Source organism: Platalea leucorodia, assembly GCF_965183815.1.
Source record: "Platalea leucorodia genome assembly, chromosome: 3".
In the NCBI taxonomy this organism is placed as follows: domain Eukaryota; kingdom Metazoa; phylum Chordata; class Aves; order Pelecaniformes; family Threskiornithidae; genus Platalea; species Platalea leucorodia.
The window spans coordinates 75,767,932-75,786,462 of NC_138825.1; the positions used below are offsets into that span (position 1 = coordinate 75,767,932).

Below are 18,531 nucleotides of genomic sequence, written 5' to 3' on the forward strand. Positions count from 1 at the left end.
AGAGGGAGATACAAAGGAAATTTAATCCTAATTAGATGAGTACAATATAATAAGAAGCCTCATATCTCATACAAATGCAAGCTATGCAAGATTTGCTTGAACCTCCCACTTTTCCCAATTTTTGCAAGAGTAAGTGACCTCAAGAGCCACAGAATACACAAAGTGCTGTAGAGGCAGCCACAAAAAGTATTCCAGGAGAGCCCAGCATACCTCAGAATCTGACAGCCACCTCAGGGATAGTGTTTGTAAATGCTAGCAGAATTATCACAGGGTGTGGTAAATAATTTCTGGAGATCTAAATGACATGCTAGGGCCTTCACATCAGCTCTGCATCAACATCGCAAGAGTTAGGCACGGGTAAGAGATTTAGGATCCAAAAATTCATGAGTCTGCATGGATCTGACATAATGCATGGGACACAGGGAGACTGCACAGGGTGAGCAGGTGCTGCCTGGGTAACAGAGGTTGCTCCTGAGGTCAACCTGTGCGTGACTCACCAGCTTTGTGTAATGAGGTAGAAGTTCCTCGGTGGAGAACAAGAATTTACACATACCATAACAAACAAAAGCTATCCTCTTTCATTTTCTTTTGATTTTCCAGTCTTAGAGGGGCACCTTAATAGCTTTGTTTGTATTTCTGATTCCTTATACTATTGCTCTAATTAGTATTTAAAAGAAGGTGATCTAGATGTTTACAATCTTCTGTTTAATTTTGGTAAGCTTTGGTAAATTATCAAAAGTACTAAATTATATACACCAGGCACAGCCACACATTTAAGAAATAACAAGAAAATTTTACCTTTCATGCAGTCTCCCCCCATTTATTTATTACATGACGTGAAGAATGACTGAAGAACCGTTGTACTTTCCAAGGACTGATTACTTCCTGGAATAACAACAGGTTATTGCTGGCACATCTCACCGGCCTCACAGACAGACAGACAGACAACCCTGCTTTGGTAGCCTCTCACAGCAGCCAGCCAGCTTTCATTCAGAAGGGCATTTGATCTTTGTAGATATGTTTCTGTCTCCTCTAGGCTCTTCATCCAAAGCTCATCAAAGCTTTGATGTAAAGTAAACTTCCTAAAGCTTTTCTTTTTTAAGTAAAAGCTATTCCTTTCCTATAAATACACCTTCTTTACTGAATAAGGATCATCACTTCCAGTTAACTCATCCTCTAGTACAAAATGCAGTAAGAATCTGCCAGCTCCTTGCCCGCAGGCAGGCACCCACTGCTGGCCAGGGGCAGGACACAGGCAGGAATGCTGACAGCTTAAATACTGTAAGGCAAAACAGCAAGCACCAGGGCAGGGAGTGAAAGAACAGACTCGAGTTCAGCAGCGTGTGTGTGGTCTGCTATGGTGGGGTTGTGCAGCATGCTCTGGGGAGACCTGATGGTTGTAATTCTTGCTTTCCCCTGTCTCTCAGCCAAACCTAACTCTCCGAATACCTATGCATAGGAAACACTTTATTTTTATTTTTTTTCATTGCAGGGATGCCAAGAAGGATTTTACCGTACCAGCTCAGGAAAATGCTCTCCTTGCAACTGTAATGGTAATGCAAACAGATGCCTTGATGGATCTGGAATCTGTGTGGTAAGGAATTCCTGTATTCTTTGCTGGTCCCTCACTGAATAACAGTATCTTTTTTTTTTTTTTAATGATAACATGAACCCTTTCACCTTCTTTCACTCTTGCATGAGGCTTCACATGAAGGAAATATTTACCAGGCAAACCCAAGAAACCATGGTCTGACTCTTCGATTAACACCAATGCACAATTTCAATACACTGCAAAAGCAGTGTCTGTACCACAGGAGGTTTTGCTGAAGGGCAATCATAAGTAGGGCTAAGATCAATACATTAATAAGATTATCCTGGCCAAATTTCATTCTCACTTGCTTAAATTATCTCTGAAGTTTCAAAACACTTCCTGAGTACAGTATTTGTGAGAGTCAGCATGCTGGAGAAAATTTTTAGTCCATCCAAAATATGGAAAGAGTTTTGTATACCCCTAGAGAAAAATGTATAAATTCAAACACCTTTCATTCTCCCCTTTATGAATACAGTGCTGTATATCATATAAACAATTTACAATGGTGAGTGACCCCTGTGAATGTACATACATGTGTTATCCATAGTAATTCTGCTGCATGGCAGCCTCCTGCTGTGAAGGAACAACATGAGGAGGTTGAAATAATACACCAAGAGAAGCGCATGTTGAATTCCAAGGTAGTATTACGATTTCCCATATGTTCGGTCCCACTCAGTATCAACTCGTACAGAAAGCTGTGAGTTAGTATTAGTAGTTGATCACTCACTCCAGAGTAAAGATCAGTCCAGTAAAACTTACCCCAATTACTAGTGGGCAATCAGAGCAGTAATACACTAAAAAAAGGATGGAAGTTAATAGTGTAATGTATCTAAACCACATAGCAAGAGCTAGGCACTAGTGTACTCTTTATAGGCTTGTAAAGCAGGAGTAGAGCCCAGAGCTCCTCGCTCTGCCATGTGTTACTTTTGACAAGTCATAAACCTTTGCCCTCAGTTTGTCTCTTCATAAAATGGCCTGAATAATATTCACATACTTTGCATTGTTGCAGCCTCTATCAAGTTTTCAGTTATACAAATACATAGAGCCATGCTCCATGGCATATTTCCTACCATTTTTATTCCTGTGGGAGTAAGACAGTGCAGCTGACAATTATTATGGCTTGGCCACAGTAGTGTGCTTAGGATTGGCTGGTTTCTGCAGTACACGTATCGGCTTAGTGTTTTAATATTAAATTTTTAAAAGTGGTTTTACACTGCCAGGTATTACCAGCTATTCTCTTTCACACGCACATGGCTTTTGCTCATGGGATGATTGTCCCCTTAGTGTTGGGTGATGGTGACAAGGGGAAACTTCTGATGGAAGACTTGAGAACAAGAGACGGAGCTTGACACATGTCTGCTTCTGATGACTCTGGTGACCGGAGATTTTCTGGAGTAGAATATATGAGGTAGGGAAGTGATTAGATCCTCAGTTTACAAACACAACAGAAGACTTGTTTCCTGTCTGCTACAAAAATAAAGCCAAATGTCAAGGGTTGGGGGAAAAAAACCAAACAAAAACAAAGTTACTGTATCAGCAGGAAATAGTCTGAAAGTATATGTGTATTCCTGACTGGCGTTTCTCGGGGATACTAAACTCTTGGAACCAATCAGGTAGTAAAGAACAGAACTAAGAGCTAAACCCCAGTTTATTGCTTGAGTTCAAGTAAGCCATTTGATGGCTTATCTGAATGATTTAATAAGCCATTAAGCTCAAGCCATTTACTTCTGAATAAAAAGGAACAGTGAAAAAGCTTGAGTGAAATAAGAGTGAACAGGAGAGGGAAAGAGCGTGGTGCAAGGAAAGAGCAGAATGAAAAGGGGTTTTGAAGGTTTGATAGCATAAAACAGAACCAGAGGTGCCCATGGGGACTGCAACACAGGACTTTCCTGAGGCTTTGGAAATTTGCAGGGAAGACTGGAAGACTGATGAAATTGGTAAACTGCAAAATGTGACGGAGAAATCCTGGGAGAAGAAAAGCTTAGAGAAAGAAAGATGTAACTTGAATTACAGCAGGAAGAAGCATGTTAGATGAATGAATGCAAGTAATTTGGGAAAAGAAAACTTGATGGTTGATGATGTGATTTGTATTAGAATCAGTGGACAAAGCAGCCTTCCCTAAGGACCATTCTGGAGATGCCCAGGAATGGATCTGGCCAAAGCATGCCGGGGACTGAGGCTGGGGCAGAAAGAAGTAGGTACCTATATGGCTGGGAGTTTCTGCGAAGAGATAGGACCACATGGTATTGAGAGCGCAGTATGTTCTCCGTCCTCAAATTTTTAGGCAAATTATTCCAATAATTCTTGCAGTGGTAACCACCACACCTGATAGTAAGATATAAGACTTTCTGCATTCAGTTAGTTTCTAATAGGCTGTTAAAAAAAAAAAAAAAAAAAAAAGAGAGAGATTCTGTATTTATCCCATATTATTACAGTTGTCATCCTCCATTTCTATCAGTATAAACCTGCTGTCTCCCTACTTCTGAGACACAACAGTGTTCTAAAATTTTATCACTTATGGACTCTCCACTGGCACCACACATTACTGTAACCACGGGTCATGGATGTTATGGAATATCCTTAGTGGAAGGTCTTTAGAAGAACTGATGTTCCCCAAAGTTAAAATTTTCTATGTATACATGTTTATTCACACAATGGAATGATTTAAAAGGGAAAAAAAAATATCATTTTTTAAAGTTAACTCTGCTAACAATGATGGAAGACAATATGAAAGTAATAATAACACTGTGTTCAGTTGGTAGATAATTATTTTTTGTAGTTTAAGTAATGAAAACTAAGCTATAAGAACTGAATAAATGAACAAGGCAGTATGAAAATGAAAAAGTACTCTACTTCAAAAAGGATGAAATATAAGGGTCAGACTCCATACAGTGCTCTAAGACCATCATATTATGCAAATCCTACAAATCAATTTGGCAAATGTAGTTCCCACAGCATACAAATTAATGAAATTTTCATTGGCCTCTGCCCTGAATTTGAAATCAAATAAAATTAAACCCCTATTAATGATGCCTTAGGGTAAACTACTCACATCTTTAATTTCTGCTGACACAAGTATCTGTCTTAGGATTCTGTTTCAAAACTTCTCTCAGCTTATTCATAGAGTGTAAATCAAATCCATGAGTCTAAAAGCTTATTGAATGACCCAATCAATGAATCAACAATCTCATTAGGTAACCAGACAGAAGAAATTATTGCAGACAAAGACTTTCTTGCATAGATGTCCACATAAAACTGGTGCAGAAATCAATCACATATTGCCTTGTGATTAAAACTGAAGAGCCACTCGGTCCATTTTTTAGTATAGAAAATCACCCAAGTGTTAGAAGAAGAGCAGCCAGCACAGTGTAAGCTCCATTTATGATATAACACAAAACAGATGTCAAATAATGCTTCATTTCAAAGGCATTATCTGGTGACATATGTAAGACTGGCAGAAGAAGAAACACCAATTCTATGTGCTGATTTTAGACTTTGGACTTTTAACGTAACCTTCTCAATCCTAGCTGAGAAGAAGAGGCAGACACTAGTAGGACCCTTTAGCTTTTGATTTTGGAAACATGCATATATGTGATGTTAACTGGGTGATACCGTAACAGCTGCAAGTGGCAGTCTGCAGACAGAGTGATGCGCATTTCTCTTGCATAAAGCCCAAGCAATCAGGTTTTGCTGCTAATAAGATATGAAGATATGAAGGGAATGTTTTGCCTCCTTCACCATACCCAGACCTTACCCCAACAGCAACCCACAGCTGAGCTATTTCTTTAGAGTGCCTCCACTGAGTGTTCAACATTTGAAAATTCAGACACAGGAGTGGGCTTCAAATGACTTGACAGCTGAGCAGAACGTCACAGAGGCCATGATGGTCAACTCTGAAACGAGTGGCTTATGGAGGTGCAACAGTTTGTCTAAAGCAATGAGCTCTCATACCATATCCAAGTAGGATAATGGGCAGGGCTTTACCATACTAAAAAAATTGATTACATACACTAGGGAAGGAAGTCGCTTGAGGTGACTGCAGTGTCCTATGGCAATGACTCCAGACAAACACAGTAAAATGGATTGGAAGGTTGAAAGGATTTAAAAATTACAAAGCTGGATATCCAGACAGAATTTTTGTTGGACTGAGTTATCAGTGTCCTTTCTGAGGCTTCTACTATTAATGGAGGTTAGATCTTCATAAATGCATGAAAATGCATAGAGCAGAGGAATAAGAAGTCTGGAGAGACCACTACAGCAGAAGGTACAGGGTAAATTTGTTGGTGTCTCCCTAAAAATCTCTAAGAAGTGCTTTGTTACCATCTCAGTCCCATATATTTGATCAGTACGTATATAAGGCATCCAAAGATTACTCAAAAATAAATAAATAAATATGACCTTTTTGGAACAAGAACGACCAAAGGATCATGACGGTGGAGAGGATAAATGCGCTGGTATCCTTTCCGGCCTTTTATGGAATTTTTTACAATAGAATGTATTGTCGTGTAAGTGATTTGTGTTTAAGCATTTGGGTTTGCAGCTGAGTGGAAAGGTTGGAACGGATTTGGCAGTTCTGCCCGAGAGGATAATATGTTCCACATGATTGCCAAGGCAGGTCTGGAGAATCGCCAGTGGATCTACAATCATCCATCAAGCACGAGCAAAAAGCAGCAGGGAGCTAGCAAAACTCTCCAGCTTATTAGGTACTTCTGGCTTCACAAAGAGCCTTACAGCTTACAGCTCACTGTTTCTTTCTATAAAGATGGACTACATCTATCTATAGTGACCTTGGTGATACACGTTTGGAAAGCCAACCAGTACTACAACAGTCTGGTGCTGAAATGCAGCCCTTCTCTTCTCCAGTGTTTTGGCATACAGTAGTTGTCAACAGCATCAGTGTTAATAGTCTCAGTGCCTCAGATGTAGGTATTTCCCTCCCTTTTAGCTATGTTTTAACTTAGTAGCTGTTGTCCTAACTGTTCTACTATCAAAAACCTGCAACAGTGACCCCAACATGCGAACGCTTCGTATCCGTTCCCTGTGCAGCCTGTACAAGAGGCAGGTGGGAAGTCAGGCCGAGGCTGCAAGGAAGGGCTGCCGTTGCTCTCACGCCTGCTCAGCCGCATTTCCCATAGTAAGCCAAGACAAGTGATGAACTGAGAAAGTAGAGGGCAAGGTGGTTTTGGCAAGACATCAGCTCCCACTTCACTCATTAATACAGGATAAGTTTTACAAAGTAAAACTTCGGCATAGAGGGGGTAGGTTGACCTGAACTGGATCAGGAACTGAGTTTTGTTGCTATTCTCATTATTTTAGGTTAACAGTTGTCCTTACTTTAGTAAAAGTTGCAAAATACTTAGTGTTTCTTTTTAGTGCCTCCTCTCCTTCTTCCATAAGAAATTCTGAAAACTAATATTGCATCTCATCCTCAGTGGCTGCAGAGAGAAGGCTTGCAATCATAAACCTCAAAGAAGGAAAAGTAAAAACACGTAAATCTCCTCTCCTGGCTTTCAAGTCATTATGCTGAAGTACTTTTTTTACTACTATTATTTTGGGACAGCAATAAGTTCTGGCATGCTGGCATGGGCAATGCTATGCAGTTGCGTAACCGCAGATATGAGGGCATCTCCCAGATTTGAGGAAGTCTAAATCTACATCCAGATATTATACCTCAGGCCAATCTCTTCTGGTCCAGCAATAAATACAGACAGACTGCAGAGCAATGTAAAGCATTTGCATCTCTTTACCTATGTAATTTATTTATTCTTGTGCAATCTTTCTGCATTAACAATTATTACAAGACTATCTCTTGGAAGAACAAGAAATAACAGGAGACAAAAAACAGTTCCTGATATATTGTAAGAAAGACTGGTTTCAGCTGCAAAGTAATATTCAGAATTCCTAACCAGGGTCTGAGGACACTTCCAGATTTCACAGACAGAATTTCAGACCCTAGGATTTTTTTGGTTTTTTTTGTTGTACTAACTTCACTAAAAGCAGGGCTGGGTATTAATTTTTTGCCCTGGAGAATCCCCATATCATCCAGCGTTAGGTGCCTAGCAGAGGTGCTCTGCACCACTCTGTGGCATGTCCTGTCTTTCTCCTTTAACTCCAGAGGGTAGAGAGAAAACCGGTCTGCTATCTTAGTTTCCTAAGAAGGAGGCCCAGCCTGTCTGAATTGCACTAAGTGTTAGCCATCCAATGAAATAATCTCCCTAAAATAACTGCCTAAATGGCACATTTAATGAAGCTGGTGCCTTTGAAGACTTATAGAAGGAGCTCTTCTCTCTTATGTTCATGTTCCTAAATTAAGATGGGGCAGATTCCCACCTCTTAGTTTCAGTTATATTCATTTACAGAAAAACATGTTCATTTTTTTTGCTGGGAAACTTGTCCTAGTACCATTGGCTGAAAAGAATCAACAAACTTTTCATTATTATTTGTGCACAAGCATATTTACTCAGCAGGACTGCATCATACAAAGTGCTCTGTGGTCTCAGAGCAGGGGTTCCAGCTTTATTTTCCAAGCAGATGAGTGCAGGATCTCCGTGCTGACAACCATTCCCAAGTATCCCCCCACTGCATCTTTTCATGTACTTTTCATGTGTGTAAAGTATAGATGATTATAATAAGAACCAGGTAGAAATGCTCACCTTGATTGATGGTACTGAGTGAGAGCAGAGTAGTAGGACCAGCTAAGGCTAACACAGGAAAATACACTCCAGCCACTCTCTCATCTGACAAGCTGCTGCTGGCGTACCGATGGATGCGTGATTATATGCTGTATCCTCGTGTAGAAGATTTTAGAAGCCAGGCTGCTGTTACACTGGATTACTTCCCCTGAAGCTGAAATGTCCATAAAGAAGGGACACCTCTGCTTGACTTTTGCTTTATGAAAATAAAGGTTGTATTAACATGGGCATATGGAAATAATTTAGCTTAGAATTTTCACTTACTGTAATTTAAAACATAGTTTACCAAAAGTAGACTATTATAACATCTAGTTGCAATACTTTTAACTGCATGGTTGTATCTGTTTTCGTGACCTTTACCATGTCTCACTCTGGTCTGTAGAAAGACAGGCAGCAATTTTCTGCTAGCTTCAGTGTTTGATGTCCCAAGATACGTATCATGGCGTATTTTCTAGAGATTTTTACTTCAGTCTTCCTTCTTTTTCAAAGGAAACCAAAACAAAAACTATATACTGAGTTTCTTTATTTGAAAAAGTAGACACCAATATCAGTAAATATATTTCTACAATTTTGTGAGTACATTTGCATGAACCGCTGAGACAGAGAAGGCCGTGAGCAATCCTACACACAGTCATAACATCAACCATAAATGATGCCTTTCATTCTAAAGCATGTATGAATACCAGGACCAACAGCAGCCCTTGCAACTCTTACAGCAAAGCACTTCTTTAAAATCCAATTTCACAAAAATCGCCATAAATGAAATTCCATTTTTTTCCTCATCATAATTTCTCTGTCAAAAGTGATCCGTTTAGCAGCAAAACACTCTCCTCAAACTTACAAGCCAGTGCCACCCGGCACTGAGAATCACCCATGAGGGTGTCCTCCCTGCCTTCAGAGATGTCTCACAGGCTTCTTGCAGTCAGCAGTTTAGTTGGAGATGCAAGGTAATGGAACATAAAATATAAGGACATTTTTTTATCACTGTAAAAATATGATTCTAAATACCCACAGGAGTTCTGACTTGTTAAATAAGATAAAGCCACTTTTACATAATCACTAAGAAGAGAAAAACTACAAAAGTGCCTCAAGCACTCAGCTAACAGGGTCTTTGGGGTAAAAGGGCCTTTTAGCACTTCCCTTCAGTTTAGAAGATGAAAAACTGCAGATTTAAGGAACGACATCAGCTCCCCTGCTGCCCTGCTCTGTTCATCACAATAGTATCTGAGCTTTGGAAACCAATAATGGATTCATTCTGATAATACCCATGTGTTGTTTGGAGAGCTGAGGATAAGAGAGGTGAAGTGAATTGCTCGGAGCAAAAATGAAGAGCATGATGAAGGCTACAACTGAATGCAGCCCACCTGAGGCCTCCGCCAGTGCTTCAGATACAGCATTGCTCTTTCTCTTCGAGCGCTCAGTGCCCACGCTCTCATCTCTCTCTTGCAGTGCATTAAAAATCACCTTTTCATTGAATAATGACAAATGCAAACTATTTTTAAAGCTGTATTAGCCTTCCACTGCCTTCTGCCTCACACCGTGTGCCTTGTGGTTAGTGCGCTCTCACAAGAGAGAAGTGTGAGATCTGGACATCTCCCCAGCAGCTGCCTGCCACTCTGCCCTCATTTGCTCTCAGCTTCTCTGCCCTCACCAAGTTTCTTTCCTCCTCCTCTTCCTCCTAGTCAAGCTTTCTGTATTTTGGAGCCTTTTAGTTAAAATAATCTTCTGGGTTTCTGTGTACTAAATACTCTCTTCTTTACAGTAAATATTACTATGAAAACCCACCTTTAGCTCTACAACTATTGGTGTTTAATCTATTTAAAGATCCATGGAAAAAGAAACTGACTTTTTCCTTCCCTTATCATATTCTACCTCCTGTAGAGTTCTTTGGTCAAATCACAGCTTTGTAGAAATAAATAATTGTTGTGCAGTAGGTTCTGTATGGTTATAAAAAATGCAGCAACATAAGCAAAGTCTTCTAGAATCAAAAAGGATCTGAACTAAATTAATGAGTCCTAACTGAGGGCTTTCATGGGATTCAAATGAGGACCATTGGCTAAAAAAACATCAGATGTGTTTCCACAAAGGTGAGTGTCCTTTACTGAAATTACACTTTTCGATGCAGATGATTGATGATATCTGGACACAGACTTAGGAAAAAAAAAAATGCAAACCCAAAACATCAATGTTGCCAGGACAAAATTCTGTCACTAAATCAGAGTTACAATACTCGGATACAAAACTCATTTAGCAATGCCTGTGCAAGTGAAACTTGACTACTTGTTTTCATTAAACAACTTCCCTAATCTCTCTTCTGATATTCTTTTCTTCGAAGAACACACCATGGTTGGAGTAGAAAGTGAGTTTCAAATCTTTAGGGACTGTCTCAGATGAAAAATCAATAAGCTAAGCTCACCCACCCCCAGGCTGGCGCTGCTGAAGAAGCTCTGACCACAGAGAGGCCAAGGTGCCCCTTGCCCCGGGCTGGGGAGCTCCCTTCCCGCTGCAAGCGCTCCTGAAATCCCACACCCAGCTTCCCTGTTATTCCAGGGACTTCCAGCTGCTGACAGCACAGTAACTTCTGTGATGGGATTAAATGACTGCTGGAGAATAAACTGGGGCACTGCGGTCATTTCCTAGTGCCTGCGCCAACTCTGAACGTAGCAGAAGAGGTCCCCTGCAGGGCCCAACCAGAGAGGTCTCTGCAGCCCATACTGGGTCTCCAGCAGTGAAGATGGTGTTTGGGGAGGGCACCTAGCGTGGCCCACTTCTGAAGTCTCTGCTTCGTACTCCACCAGCATCTAGCTCCTGAATCCTTTTTGAATCCATTTATGAATCTGTGGCCCATTAATTTCTCTAGAAAACCCCTTTTTGCCCCTGAAAATACTGTCACCTCCTGGCAGTAGGTTACAGAAGTTTCTTACCTTCTGTGTAGAGAAGTACCTTTTCAAGTCAGTGCCCCTCGGCTCTTGTATTGCAGGATTCGGGTGAACTATTGTCCTGCATTCAGCTTATTATTTACCAACTTTGTGATTTTACATAACCCAAACAGACCCTCCTGTCAGCCCTTCTCTCCCAGCTGAGCAGCCCTAGTATTTTTGGTCTCTGTTTGTAAGACACTGGTGAATACTGAACAAAACTGGTCTCAGCACCAAGGCCTAAGTGATCCAAATAGTGACTCTTCCCCACTCTGAAAAGTGACCATTACACCCATTGCTTCCTAGCCTTTATCAGCTTTCAGTTTGTAAAAGAAACTTTCTTCAAGTCCCCTGACAACTTAGTTGGCTCTTTTGAAAGTCCAGATATGTTATGTCCTCTGGTTGCCCTTCATGCACTTGCTTATTTGCACCATTATACAGCAGGGTAGTGAAGCAGGAGTTCCTGACTCAGATGACACTTAGTCATATACTCAGAGATCTTCTTTATTACAGACACTGTCATCTTACCAGGGATGGAAATCATATCCATCAGTCTGCAGTTTCCGTGATGTCATGGTTTAACTCCAGCCAGCAACTAAGCACCACACAGCCACTCGCTCACTCCCCTGCAATGGGGTGGGGGAGAGAATCTGAAGAGTAAAAGTGAGAAAACTCATGGGTTGAGATAAAGAAGTTTAATAGGTAAAGCAAAAGCTGTGCACACAAGCAAAGCAAAGCAAAGCAAGGAATTCATTCACTACTTCCCATTGGCAAGCAGGTATTCAGCCATCTCCAGGAAATCAGGGCTACATCACGCGTAACAGTTACTTGGGAAGACAAATGCTGTAACTCCAAACATTCCCCGCTTCTTTCTTCTTCCCCCAGGTTTATATGCTGGTCATGATGTCATACAGTATGGAATATCCCTTTGGTCAGTTGGGGTCAGCTGTCCCAGCTGTGTCCTCTCCCAGTTTCTTCCGCACCCCCAGCCCCCTCGCTGGTGGGGTGGGGTGAGAAGCAGAAAAGGCCTTGACTCTGTGTAAGCACTGCTCAGCAGTAACGAAAACATCCCTGTATCATCAACAGTTTTCAGCACAAATCCAAAACATAGCCCCATACTAGCTGCTATGAAGAAAATTAACTCTACCCCAGCCAAAACCAGCACACATGATCCACTGTTTATAGGTCAGAAGAGGAAAGAATCAAGCACACTAACCCAAACCCAGAGCAAATATGCACTGACAGAGTAGTTCTCCACATATTTCTGCCATGGAGCTGACTCCTTGCTGCCTCAAGCCTTGCATAGCTGTTTGCATCTGTACTTTATCAGTATGAAGTGGTGTAATTGGAGAGTTCTAATTCAGGGACGCTGCAAAATTCATTGCTGAGTTGCAAGAAAGAAAAGCACTTCTGCACGCTTCCTACTCTAAAACTAATTCAGCGAGACAGCTAGAATTTGGAGGGTTGTGGTCTTTTGATGGTAACTTCTGGGTATTTTGCTGAAGTGGAAAGGGGGACAGGAGTCTGCAGGAGTCCTGCAGCGTGCAGGAGCATTTTTCAGGCACTCTGCACCAGTCACTCACCACTTTGCCATGTGCTTAGGCGAAAACCCACATAACCTGTGGCATCTAAGTGTGTCCATTTGTAAACAAAAAGATATAACAATGCCTACTTAAGATTGCAGGACTCACAAATTCTATTTAGAATTATTTACAGCAACCCTTGACATTTTTTTGTGATTGAAATCTGAGAGGCACAATTTTGTACCTAGCATCACAAAATACTTTGGAACAAATATTCTGTATGAATTAACACAGCTTGATTTACTTCCATGGAGCCCCAACAATATCAGCTGGTAGCCAATTTGCCTCTGCATGAGGAAGCATATTTCCTCACAAACATTAAACCATGGACATGAAACTTGCTTATAAAGTGAGTGACATTTTGCACAGTTGCTCTGTGTTTTATAGAAAGGCCACATATAGAAGACTACTGCTTCTTCCCTCCATTAAGTGGCCCTCCTTTAAGGCTGAGAACAAGGTGTAGTGATAACACATCCCTTCATGCTGTAACACTTTTCATCTCGGGAGAAAAACACCAGAGCCACTGTTGTATAGCCCCCATTTGCAGGCAGATTCCCCTGATGCTCTTTTCCAGTCATCAAGTCCAAGAAGCAGCCTCACTGAAACCTGTATCTAGACTGAAATCTGTTGATAGTATTTACCAGCAGATATTTTTCATTTTGTTTTGGTGTCAGTAAAGGGGATTTTTTCCTACTGGCACATGCAACTCACAACAGGGCTGTTGGCTACACGTGAGTACCCCTGACATCTCTGACGACAGGCAGTGCTGCTTCTGCTCCAGCACCTGGCAGGCACATATGTCTGTTTTGTCCCATACAGCACCTTGCCAGCACTTGCTGCCTGGCCCGTGTAATCACTTATAGCATTTTTATTTGTAGCGGTGCTAGTTGGCTTGGCTTCATCTGTCAATGCCTTGAAGGGTCGGGGTCTGGCATCAGCCCTTATTCTGCTTGGCCAGGTCTGCAGCTAAATGATTTCTTTCTAACTTAGGCAGCACCTCTGTTTAACTTTCACCACTCTCTCTTTTTCCACTGAAGGACTGCCAGAGAAACACAACAGGACAGCATTGCGAGCAATGTCTGGATGGCTTCATCGGTGATGTTGTCAGAGGAGCGCCCACGTTCTGCCAGCCCTGCCCCTGCCCCCTGCCAGCACTTGCCAAGTACGTAAAGAGTGTCTGCTTCTCTTTGATTTGGGCTGGCTTTGGCCCTTTCCAAGGTGGGGTCAGCATCCCTTCCTGGATGCAGGAGACAAAGGCTGCTGCCCTTGCCAACCAGGGGAAAACAAGAGGACTCCCAGCTGCTCACATTTATAACCACAGGAAATGGCATTTCATTTAGAAGGTGTAAAATATCCTTAAGTAAAATATCCTCATAACAATTCTTACCAAGAGAGAGGAGAAAATATTTGAGCAAATTCAAGTTCTTCCTCTCTTATGTAGGAGAGATTATTCAGCTGTCTGGTTACTTCTAAGAATTCCTCAAAGACAAATTCCCTAGGAAGGTAGCATCAGGGATGTAAGTGGCTGAAACAGACAGACAGAAAGATCAATCCATGACCTCTGGATGGTAAAACACACCATGAAAAAGCATAGCCAGGCAGACTCCTGAGCAAACAGTGGCTGGATCTGGTTAGTACAGGAACAGTTAAAAGGAAAGGGCTGGAGGACCCTGTGACAGCTCTTCACCTGGTGCCCAGCTACCTTTGGGTAAGAAACTCTGAAGCCTGACAGAAAACCAAGACCAAGCCAAAGAGCTCCAGCTGTTAGTCACTTTGTGCCTTCAGAAGGAACAAATAACTACAAACCATGACCAGCTATTAGAAACTGCCAGTGGTACATCAGTAATGCAGATAAAAGAAGCATTATCAGCTTCCTCCTGCTTGAGGTCCGTCCTCTGAGAGAGGCATCTATGCAAATCCCACTATAGTGCACAGAGGAGATGGTAGTAAATACTTGCCAATGGGTTAAAGCTATTTTTTAGCAAGATACCTACTCCCCTTGTGTTGTTTCCCATTTTGCTTTCAGCAGGGCTCCTCAGCAAAGGGGAATTTCCTCTCTGTATTTGTTTGCGGTTGCTATAGGATTACTCACACAGCCTCAAGGTGGGATGAGCTGCATTTTGCTCAGCTGCTCAGTGGCACAGGCTCAAAATGGCAATGGAGCAAAATCGCTCCAGCCAAACTCCCGCAGATCACCTCTTGGCTTTCTCAGCGAGCTGCAGACATGTGCAGAGGGCCATGGGGTGGAGAACAGCTATTGTTGAGAAACTGCAGCTTTGCCTGGATTAGAAAGAAAATTGTCCAGAGACAGGGGAAGAACCTGGCTTTGCTCACATTGAAAAAGTCTTAGGAGTGAGCGAGCTCACAGATGAAACAGGCTGCTTCCTCCAGTTTCAGTAGCGGCTGTAATGCCAGAAATAGTAGAAATACAACAGTCGGAAGCAGTGATTTTTCCTTAGCAAAGGAAAGTGATTTTTTTTTTTTAACCTGTTGGGCACAGAGCAGCCACTTTGGTGTAAGGAGCAGCTCTCTCAACCACAACCTGGGCAACTCGTGCCTGAGGCACTAATGCATGACAAGATCCAGTCTCTACCAAGTCTAGGCTGTCCTCCCTGTGGTGCAATTTGACAGAGCATGGCCGGGCCTGCATTCCCTGAGCCCTACAGCCCGCTGGGCTCTGCAGCAGTGCCCCCGACCGCCAGGAGCCAGCCGGCCTGCCAGCCCAGCAGGGCTTGGAGCAGTGGGACCAGCAGGGACGTGAGCTACAGGCTGTCTCTGCCAGTGCTATGGGAGAGGGCGCAGAGGCTAAGGAGTGTTCCCTGCTTCAACACGCTCCTTAGCCCTTCTGCTATGGACATATGCCTCTCCTATTCCAGACCACTATAGATAAAGAAGCCCTGAACCCAAAAGGACAGCGGCGTGGAATTGGGAAGGAAGAACAAAAGTTGCAAGGAGCCTGAATGCAGATGCTTCAACATTAGCAGCAATATAGGAGGTAGACATGATGATCCTCATGGGTCCCTTCCACCTTAGGATATTCTATGTTCTATGATATGCCACCCTTTTAAAACTTCCTCAGTAAAAATCCACTCAATTTTTCAGGCTTTTCCCTCAGAAATGTCCTGAAAGAAAAAGTTAAAGGAATATCCTATCCCAATTTGCTTCATACCCCTATTTAAATAACATGCAGAAATTGCCTGTTCAGCTTCTTGCATGAGAGAGATCTGACCACAGCAATAGCCTTCAGCTGGGGCTGGAACTGGCAAATAATAATGATTGAGCAACATTCAGCCTTGTATAACTAAATTCAAAGAACAACCGTTCGTTCTTTTTTTTTTTTTTTTAATTTTTCCTCCATTAATCCTACTCCATTTATATTAAGGCAAAACAGTAACTACCAGAAAGCAGAGAAGCATAAATGCCTTAAATAAAGAACATCCAAAGGATGTTTTTTGTACTCTGTTTTACTTTGGAAATAGCCAGTGAATTCATAATAGACAAAGTGACCAAATCTGTAAACTGACAGACTCATCAGATAGATACATATTTTTTCTTGGGATTCATCTGTGTGTCTCTAGATTTTCTGGCCAGACTGTCTTCATATCTGCTATCCTGGGAACTTTTGGAATAACTTTTGGACATTACACATGAAGCATAATGTCATCTCTTTGGAATAAAAGTAACGAGGAGGGAGTTTGCTTCACAGTCCAGCAGATGTTACTTCTTTTCAAACCTGAGGGAATTTTATGAACTTTTTTTCCCTAGAAGATCACAAAAAATATAAAACCTCAGGAAGGCTTCAGTCTTATTTCATAACTTAAATCCACAATGTGGTTTTTTTCAACTACATGAAGGAATTAGCCTCTGTAAAAGAAGAGGAAGGCTGCCAAACTATTATTATTTTCTTGATATGTTCTCAAAAAAGCTGTCCTGAACTTAATTTGTGAATTCTGTAAGAAGAATCTCATTTTATGTTCTCTCTGATTATATGAAATGTTTTGAGACAGCACAGATCCAGACACAGATTTATTTGACCCTGGTTGTCCCACCAGCTGAAAAATGCTGGTGGGAACTGAAATTATGCAGGATTTTTTGTCACCTTTCAATGCTGCTCATTCTGGAACAAGCAGTGCTTGTATCATGCTCGTTCCCATTGCTCTGAGTCTTTTGTCCTTCTGTGCAAAAGGGATGCAACCTGGCCACAGCTGCCCAGCACTGTACGACTCAGGACCTGCGTTTTAGCAACCATGGGCCTGCAGCTGGCAACTGCTGCCACTCACTACTCTGGTCGCACTCCAGTGCTGGCAGGCATTTACTCACACATATTGCAAACTAACTGGAAACATCTTTAGGACTGTATGTCTTTTTCCTGCAAATGTATTTAAGCCATGTCCGTCACTGTGTTTGAAGTGTATGCAATTTGTACTTTCCGCATCTGGCTGCTGCTGTTCCTTGGGTCTCATATTTAGTTAGACATTTGTTGAATCCTGAAAACATAAGAAAGCAAAGGAATCCGTGATTTAGAATCACAGCAGTGAAAATTACAGCCCAAGCCATTACTGCGATCAGTATCACTACTTGCCCTGTTGGTCTCAGAAGAGGCCCCAGACTCTTTCCAGGTTACTCAGAGAGGTGGTGGAGCAGCCATTACTGTAAATAAGGATAACATCACTGAGTTCAGTTTTCACCACTCAGTACTTCCAGATTGGATTTGAGGAAAACTAAGACTTGCATAGAAAACTGCTGCACTCATTCCAGAGACTACATTCCTGAAGTGTTTACTGTGGTGTCTTTCATAAGCAATACTTCACCCCGTAGAATAAGAGACAAGAAGCAATTAGTTCACATGACATACACATTTGTCCTAAGTCCTTTATCTAAAACGTATGTATCAAAACCTGCAGGTGTGTCTGATCTACCCTGCAAGACAGGAACTTACATATATCTGCATTTATATAGCTCCATAGTGCTATATACTAATTAGTGCTTTCTACACTAATTAAAAAGACTAAACAAAGGGTATAATGTGAATAACATACAGAGCTTAAGAATACCTATTCAGCAATGAGTAACCAAGAGCCAGAGCTCACACTGACAGCAAATGTCCATAATGTAGTTAAGAAATACTCCCAAGTGTTTGCCATTGCATGCTATTCTAACTATTCATTCTAATGAAATTCCAGCTTTGCAGTTTCCTGTTACAGAAAAAGTGGAAGTGTGCGCTGTGTCTGTAAGGAAAACTATGCAGGACCCAACTGTGAAAGGTAAGAAACTAATGGGATGACTTACCGGTCAATGATACTGAAGTCCAGAAGTCTTCAAGGGAATCTTCCCACACTAGGGAGAAATCTTATGCATGTGTTTTCACCCCATTGAATCGTGTCTGTTAAAGTCTCTCATTCAGTTCCTACTAAAAACCGTAAGAACTTGCTGTGGGTAAGACAAGGTAAGACAGACATTTACATCTGATGTATTTTGATCGAGTTCTTGCATTTTGTGGACCTTCATGTGGTGATCTTTCTAAAAGGAATACAATTTACAGATTAAAATACAAAATACAAACCAGAAGCAGCAGCTGAAGTGAAAAAGAACCACCACCTAGATGTCTCTTGCAGTTCACTGCTCTAAAACATATAGCAGGCTTCTACCAAATAAATTTTTCAAAAGCAAAGGAGAAAATGCATTATCTAGTCAAATTCTTAATGAGCAGATGCAGCTTTTTTAGTTAAATTTTAAATGTACTTCAC

General features: G+C 41.6%; 1 protein-coding gene across 1 annotated transcript in view; it reads left to right on the forward strand.

Annotated features, from left to right (window-relative positions):
- The window catches only part of LAMA4 (laminin subunit alpha 4), a gene marked incomplete at its 5' end in the record, with an annotated part of 102,967 nt that overhangs the window by 22,277 nt on the left and 62,159 nt on the right, over window positions 1–18,531 (forward strand). Inside the window, 3 exons of the mRNA XM_082305418.1 lie at window positions 1,493–1,594; window positions 13,822–13,946; window positions 17,968–18,048. Of these exons, the coding sequence (XP_082161544.1) occupies window positions 1,493–1,594; window positions 13,822–13,946; window positions 17,968–18,048 (308 nt within the window). The remainder of the gene's footprint in view (window positions 1–1,492; window positions 1,595–13,821; window positions 13,947–17,967; window positions 18,049–18,531) is intronic.